The 8,447-nt window shown below is 35.1% G+C and overlaps 1 protein-coding gene across 2 annotated transcripts; it reads left to right on the forward strand.

The window, feature by feature from the left end:
• The first annotated feature begins 264 nt into the window (after positions 1 to 264).
• Positions 265 to 5,758, forward strand: LOC132056347 (uncharacterized). Of its 2 annotated transcripts, none has more exons than XM_059448499.1 (3): positions 265 to 430; positions 2,602 to 3,563; positions 5,489 to 5,758. In XM_059448499.1, the coding sequence occupies exons 2-3, from the start codon at positions 2,604 to 2,606 to the stop codon at positions 5,492 to 5,494; spliced, it is 966 nt and encodes a 321-aa protein (XP_059304482.1). In that variant the 5' UTR covers positions 265 to 430; positions 2,602 to 2,603; the 3' UTR covers positions 5,495 to 5,758. The 2 variants fall into 2 exon arrangements, with proteins under 2 accessions (XP_059304482.1, XP_059304491.1); XM_059448508.1 differs by lacking the exon at positions 265 to 430 and adding an exon at positions 437 to 581.
• Positions 5,759 to 8,447: the final 2,689 nt, after the last annotated feature.

Genomic DNA, 8,447 nt, shown 5'->3' on the forward strand with positions numbered 1-8,447 from the left:
CCAAGAGCTATAGTTATAATCCCCCTATTTAATTACTTTAATCGTTTTCGAGCACCTCATTTTTTTTTTTTTTCGAGACGTCCGAAGATGCAATAATTTTTATAGAAACACTATAAATTGGAGACTTTTTATGAAGTTAACCAAACTAATTTGTAGTAAATATTTATGTACTTAGCAAAAAAGATATTTATGTGAAGAGAAAAAAAAAGTTAAGAGATTATTTATAAGTTTTTGTGATGTTGGTCAACACGATCTTATACGTCCACACGCGTAAGACATGTGTTGACAATACCAAGAACCCCTTGAGTATATCTTGTCTTTATTACACTTCTCTTTCTTCACTTAATATATCAGATCACATCACTCTACAGAATCAAGAAAGTTCCCAGCAAATCCAAGAGAACAAGCAAGGTCAAATCAGTTCTAGCAGGTGATACTGCATTTTCTTTTCTATCTTTCACTCAATTAATTTTATTTTCTTTTTTTTTTTTTTTTTTTTGGGTTCTGCCATGCTTTTTTCTTCTTCTTGATCAGATTTGGATCAACCCCTTTTTGTGTTTTGTAATAAAATTGCAATCTGAGTAAGATTCTCTGCTTTGCTTATCATTCTTGATATCCCAAAATGACTTCTTTTTACCATTTCTGTACATATCATTTGATCTGATTAGATCCTCAGATTCTCTGTCAACTCCAATTCTTGATTCATTTGATTGTGTTGAAATGTGGATGAATATCTTTTTTGATTATTAGATTTGTATGGATGCTCTTAGTTGACTTGTTAATGCTCCAAGAATTTGACTTAAGTTAAGGTGGATAATTTATTGCTAAAGTAGTCAATCTTGATCAAAGAATAAAGCTTTATATTAACACCACTTGTTGTGTTGAAATGTGTTTGAATATCTTTCTTTACTGTCAGATTTGTATGGATGCTCTTAGTTGACTTGTTCATGCTTCAAGAATTTGACTTAAAATAAGGTGTATAATTTATTACAGAAGCACTCAATCTTGAGCAAAGAATAAAGCTTTATATTAGCACCACTTGTTGTGTTGAAATGTGTTTGAATATCTTTTTTGACTGTCAGATTTGTATGGATGCTTTTAGTTGACTTGTTCATGCAACAAGTATTTGACTTAAAGTAAGGTGGATAATTTATTGTAAGTACTAAATCTTGAGCAAAGAATGAAGCTTTATATTAGCACTACTTGTGTTAGAGAATAAACCTGTTCTCTATTGGTTGTATTAGGGTTCAAAAGAGTTTATAATGGGTTTTAGCTGTTCCATTTTATGCCTTAAGATTTGATTTTGGGTTGGATGATTGGATTCTTTAATGTAGCATCAGAGTCAACCCATTTTCAGTTAATTTTCATCCTATTTCTCTCAACTCATTCCAAATTTTGCTCAAGGCACTAAAAATCAATTCGGGTTCACGGAATTTCAGTAGCTTTTGCCTAGACCTATATGTATATTAAGAAATACACTAAAAACGAATAAGTATTTGACTGTAAACTCGGTTATTATTGTATATTAACTTGAAATTGTTGTAGGAGCTCATAAACTTTAAATCCTGGATTCGACTCTGGTGATGAGCACCCTACTTTCTACATGTTAAAAAATACAACAACAACAACAACCCAATGAAATCCCACAACGTGAGGTCTGGGGAGGGTAGAGTGTACGCAGACCTGACTCCTATCAAGGTAGGACGGCTGTTTCCGAAAGACCCTCGGCTCAATAGAAAGCATAAAAGCATAAAAAGAGGTCAGATAAGGCCAAGAGATTCAAAGCGATATGGATACATGTTAAAAAATAATTACATGTTAAAAAATAATATCTCACGTGGGTCGCTTTTAGATCCAACTCACTCTTCAGCATTTGAGGTACATTGGACTTTGCAAAAATGAAAGATCCATGTCACCTGGTACCTGTGTTGGTGGGAGGTAGCAAGTGTCCATTGGAATTAGTTCAGGTGTGCGCAAGCTGGTCCGGGCACTACGGTTATTTTAAATAAAAAGGGCTCAGTGATTTTTATGATTGTCCTAGCTACTCTAGCTAGTGCCTTAGTAGTCCTGGGCAACTCCACTGAATGTCTAAAGTTTTAGATTGAATAAGTTTCTCACTACTGGCACTGGTAGTTGCACAAGCAGTAGACTTTTTCGTTATCTTTTTTTGAGAAAGTAAGGTCAGAGCAACACAATTTTTGTTATCCACACCTTACGTGTGAAAGATTTATTCAAGTATGATTTAACGATGTATTATTTATGTGTCCATTTAGCATAACTAAATGGCAGCATTGCGGACGGGATTAAAGTGCAGTATTATATCGAAATGCTTCCCATAATTTTCTTTGCAATCCTCTAGAAGCAATAGAAACATTCTTTCTGTCTGTAAACTGTGTCTTTGGAGGTAAACTGTTTCTTTGGAGGTTTTAAGCTGTTATTTCCATTTTACTTCCACTTCACGTGGCTGTCACTGTTAGTGGGGCTAAGTTATCTAGGAGGTAGAACACCCATTTGTTGCTTGCTAGTATATTTGTGTCTTGAATTCCAGTTGTCAGTCTACTTTGTAACTCATTGAACATTATTTCTTGCTTTGCTTCTAAGGTATGTCGTCTTCGGAAAATCCAGAGATTGTCGAAAGGGGTCTTTTCAAGGACAAGGAGAAGGAGGAGAAAGAAGACAAGAAAGATGAGCAAAAGGGTGGTTTTATTGAAAAAGTAAAGGACTTCATCCAGGATATTGGTGAGAAAATCGAGGAAACAATAGGTTTTGGAAAACCAACTGCAGATGTCGCTGCAATTCATATTCCTCATATCAATCTTAAAACGGCTGAAATAGTTGTTGACGTGCTTGTGAAGAACCCGAACCCCATCCCAATTCCTCTTATTGACATAAACTACTTAATCGAGAGTGATGGAAGGAAACTGCTTTCTGGATTGATCCCTGATGCTGGAACAATACATGCACATGGTTCGGAGACCGTCAAAATACCACTTAATCTGGTTTATGATGACATCAAAACTACATACAGCTCTATAAAGCCTGGAAGCATCATTCCGTATAAGATCAAGGTTGACCTCATAGTTGATGTGCCTGTTTTTGGTAGGCTAACTATTCCTCTTGAGAAAAGTGGCGAGATTCCTGTACCTTACAAGCCAGATATTGATCTTGAGAAAATCCATTTCGAGAAGTTCTCTTTCGAGGAAACTGTAGCAGTTCTTAAGTTAAAGGTGGATAACAAGAACGACTTTGATCTGGGGCTCAAAAGCCTTGATTACGATGTCTGGCTCTCCGATGTCAATGTTGGTGGTGCAGATCTTGAGAAATCGGCTACTCTTGAAAAAAATGGAATCAGCCATATCGATCTTCCCATAACCTTCAGGCCCAAGGAATTTGGCTCTGCTCTTTGGGACATGATCAGAGGGAGAGGTACTGGCTATTCCATGAAAGGTAACATAAATGTGGACACGCCCTTCGGACCAATGAAGTTGCCCATTAGCAAGGAGGGGGGTACAACCCGTCTCAAGAAGAACAAAGAAGATGGGGGAGACGATGATGAAGATGAGGTATGTTATCTGTTATGCTTTAATAATGGGCTTTTTTCATTTTTATTACGGGTGATAGCCAAAGTATACATAACCTATACTGACTGTATATAATATGCATGTTATATGTATATTTTTGTATATTATATGCGGCTATTTATTTTTAGGCCAGTCCGAATGTGTAATTATCCCTTTAATAATCTCCGGTGTTGCTCATTCAACTTATTTGACATTTCTCTGTGCTTCTAAGTTGAAAAGGCCAGCCTCTTTTCTAACTGAGCATTCTGAGGTTTCGCTGTCGTTTAGCACTTTGTTTTATAAATATGTGTATGTTATTGACTCAACCATGTATCTTTAAAGGACATGAAAAGACAAATGTATCTTTACTCGTGAAGTATGTGGGTAATTAAAAAAGCTTAATTATTTCAAGGGAGACTACAAGATCACAGATGCTGGTAATGTTGGTATCTAAAACTTATTGTTGGTATCTGGTAATGTCGAATGAACCATGTTTTTCATAATTTAGTTTCCAGCCTACATGTTTGTTATCTAGAGAGGTAAGAGAAAATGTATCTTCTGTGAATTCTGAGAAGCCAGAGAAGCCATGCCTCTTATGTGAGTAATAGCCTGTTTGGCCAAGCTTCTAAAAATAGCTTATTTTAAAAAGTACTTTTGGCTAAAAGCAGTTTGTGTTTGGCCAATTAATTTAAAAAGTACTTTTGAGCAGCAATTAGTGTTTGGCCAAGCTTTTAAAAAGTGCTTCTATGTGTATTTTTCTCAAAAGTACTTTTCAAAAAAGTGCTTTTGGGCAAAAGCTATTTTTTTTAGCTTCTGAAAAACTGCTTCTGCTACTCCCCAAAAGCACTTATTTTCTCCCAAAAGCTTGGCCAAACACTTCACTTTTTTTAAAATAAGCACTTATTGAAAAATAAGTACTTTTGAGGGAAAAATAAGCTTGGCCAAACAGGCTATAATTCGGTGTCGTATGCAGAGAAATTGTGCTATTCAATCATCGATCCGATTCTTCATTGGAAGATCATAGTCTACTCTGCAAAATAAAATCTCTCTGTGTAGGCATGTGTCTAGCTTGGTTATCTCTCATTTAAGCAAAGTCGCTGCACTAGTAGCAGTTTATCGATTTATTAAAGCTTCTCTCTTCCGTTTCCGCCCAAATCTGGAAGTTAAATTTCTACTAAAGCTTCTCTCTGTAGTCTACTGCTGGGCAATGGGCATAATCCTGTCCATTTCAGAAAATTTACAATTGCATTAAGGTAATAACACAAGGAACAAGATCTTTTCTTTTAAATTTTAAATCGCGATCTCTTCTTTTGAGCCGAGGGTCTTTCGGAAACAGCCTCCCTATCTTTCGAAATAGGGTAAGGTTTGCGTACACTTTACCCTCCCCAAACCCCACATTGTGGGATTTCACTGGGTTTGTTGTTGCTGTTGATCTCTTCTTTTGGTCCCTTATTAGAAAATACATGTTGGGACTTGAAATGACAATTTGCCAAAAGAAATTAATTTGTTCCAACTTCTGTATTTTACAATGTAATCTCATGTCACCGTGTTGACTCATCACGGTCAGTCATCTAGTGCCTAATTCCGACTGGTTTTACTTGTCATCATGTTAGATTTGATGAAAACTGTGAAAAAAAAAAAGGAGATTAAACCATAGACACCAAGAAAGTCTCATTAAATCCTAGAAACTGCAATACAGAAACTGTACTCCCTTACTAGTCTACACTTTCTCTTGCGGAAATTAATCTACGTCTCTAGAACAACAACATACCCAGTGTAATCTTCGTCTCTAGTACATAGTTTTATCATGTATAATCACACTCTCTGTGCATAGTTGTGTTATGCATATTCTCTCTTGCCCTCTTGTGTTTCCTTTTAACCCCTTGGCTGTACAAACATGTAACGACACTCTGTCCTTCCATTCACAGGATTGAAGTTGGAGATGCACTTGTTTGAGGCACGAGCTTTATAGAGGAAATGTCATCTGCTGATGGGGATTTTTAGACCCCAAAATAAATATATACTTAGACTTGAATGTGAAATATGTCTACTTAGTAGATTATTTTGGAATTATGTCTCTGCAGATTATTTTGGAATTATGTCTCTGCTTGTGTAACTTGTTGTGATTGACGTCGTGATGAATTTGTTTGCTTTTATTGTTGTGGTTGATATACTATATGCCCCTTGATGTTTTTAGACATTGCGCGAGTCATAACTAGCTATTGACATTCTAATGTTGTTGAGTTTCTTATCGGATGCGATTCCTATCTTCTGACTAAGAGCATCAAGGGCCAGAAGAACCCACAGAGCTTTGCTTTATGCGCTCTCAACATGAGGAGATAAAAGCCTGGTATTTAAGTGGAAAAGGTAAGAAGGATTGGTCATTATTGAAAGCAAAGGGGCTAGAAGAGCCATTCAAGAAATTAGTCAACATTTCAACTCTTATATTTGGCTCATTGTTATCTTATGTTGCCATGGTTTTCTAGCAGACCATTAATTGGACAAAATGCTAACCATTTTGGACCATGAAAGGTTTATGGTAATTTATACTAAAAACTAGATAATGTTAAGCGGGCAATTCTGGGGTGGTCTTTAAATTTTGCCCCTCATATTTGAAATTTTTAAATTTTGCCCTTCGGCTAAAACCCATGGGTTCCAGGTTTGAATTCTCATTCAGTCAAAATTTAAAAAAAAATTGCAAGGCAGAGTTTAAATTTCGTTATGAGTCCACCGACATAAACCTGTGAAGGAATTACCAAAGTTATATTGGGCTCGGCATACTTATGCCTTATGGGCAGACTTGGCATCAGTATGTCCGGCCGGGCATAACTTTGGTAATTCCTTCACAAGTTTATGTCAGGTCCGATATGAAAATATATCAGTTTAATAATAAAATTATGAAAGTTAAATTACATAAACATGATTACAATTTAAACAACATTTGTTATAGCCCTATATTTTAAGTACAAACTAACGGGTTGAGCGATAGCTTTGGGTATCATGTCTTTCAAGATTAAAGTGAAGGGTTCAAATTGCATTAGTAGCGTATAATAAATCACTTTCCTTATTTTCTCCCTATCTCCGAATGTAATACAACGTAATTTTTAAGAAAAAGTACTAACCAACTACTCCCTCTATCACAATTTATATCACAAAGTCCGGATTTTGAGAGTCAAACTTTTTATTGTGACGGTCAGATATACAATCTTTAAGGTTTTTAATTATTTTTTTTTACATATTTAGAAACTACATAAAAATATTTGACTCGTTTAAAATTATAAATAAGAAGCTTTTATGAATTTAAATTTATAAAATTTAATAAATTATTTTTAATCATAAATGAAGCTTTTGTGTATTTGATTTTATAAAATTTAATAAAGAAGGTAATTTTTTTGAATATCTCTATTCACGCACTTGATAAAAAATAGGCAAACGTTTTTTAAACATGAATCTTTCAGAACTTAATAAGAAACGTACACAACTTACTTAATAATATACACTGACTATTTGTAATAATTTCCTACACATTAAACATGTAATTTATTTGTATTTTTACAAATAGAATAAAAATATTTTAGATATTTATTAACACATTTTTTATTATATTATTAATTGTGTAAAGTGACCAAATGTGCAAGTAATATTAACTATATCTTACCGCTGAAAATTTTCTTTCAAATAAAACAAAATGCCTACCTGATTATTTATTGACTACTTCTTATGCTTAAAGAAATGATGAGGGAGACAAAAAAGAAGGAACAAAATTGAGTATGCCCGAAGTTGCAGAACTATTCTCCGAAATGGCTAACATGCCCTTAAAATGAGCATATATACATAGCAGTTAAAAGCAAATGTCTTAAATGCCACTAACATGAATTTTATTTACCGAAAGCACATGTGTCGATCTTCCCTGGTCCACACTCACTCTTCTATATAGGTTAAAAATTGTTCTCTTAAAACTGTTTTAGTTGAGCCGAGGGTCGATCAGAAACAACCTCTCTGTCAAGTTAGGGGTAAGGTGTCACGTCCCAAAATACCCCTTAGACGTGATTAGCACCCAGCAAATACCACGCGCCAGGCGAATCATATATCATACTCTTAATCATTTACAAAACACTAAAAGAAAATAAGTGCAGGTCCAACAACGTTATTAATGATAAAAATGCGAAATAGTCGCCAACCAAATCCATAATCGATTTATGAAAACCAACCAACGCTAAGATAAAAAGAATCTCAAGCCCACATCCCACGCTAAGACCATGGAGCATCTAACGAGTTACATGAGTTTGAGTGTCGCATGTAAACCCAAAATAAAAGAAATAACTAGAAATAAACTAGATAAAGTGAAATGACCGCCTCCACGAACAATGCGGTGGCTCGCCCGAGAATAGAATCCACTCACGAAGTCTTCAATTACTAGCCTCGTTCTCAACGACAAGATTCTGCATGGACATGCGAAGGAGTGAGTTATACATAAATATAACCCTGATAAGAAGATTCTCGACCCGCCACTTCAAATACCTCTAGAACAAGTGTTAGAAAATACAAACACACAACAAGCACAAAAATATTATGCACATGAATATATCATTATATAATAGCAATCAAGGTCCAAACCATTGTTTATCAAATATATTATATATCTCAACACAACTTACACTACGAATCGTCATAAATGGCAGTTAAAGAATTAGTCAACACTATGAATCCACGGCAACATACACAATGTGCCAAATATGTCAGGAAGCATACACAATGCTAAGGGAAATTACTTGTGTACACTTGACCCTCAGAACCCACTTATGAAATTGTACTGGATATGTTATTGTTGTTGTAAAAGCCAATCTTACAGTTTCTTTGTTCATTTCAGGGAAAAGGGTCAAAAAT

This window comes from Lycium ferocissimum, chromosome 1 (assembly GCF_029784015.1).
Source record: "Lycium ferocissimum isolate CSIRO_LF1 chromosome 1, AGI_CSIRO_Lferr_CH_V1, whole genome shotgun sequence".
In the NCBI taxonomy this organism is placed as follows: domain Eukaryota; kingdom Viridiplantae; phylum Streptophyta; class Magnoliopsida; order Solanales; family Solanaceae; genus Lycium; species Lycium ferocissimum.

Bases quoted from the DNA above. Each gene is read 5' to 3' on its own strand.
- LOC132056347 (XM_059448499.1), top strand. From the start codon at position 2,604: ATGTCGTCTTCGGAAAATCCAGAGATTGTCGAAAGGGGTCTTTTCAAG.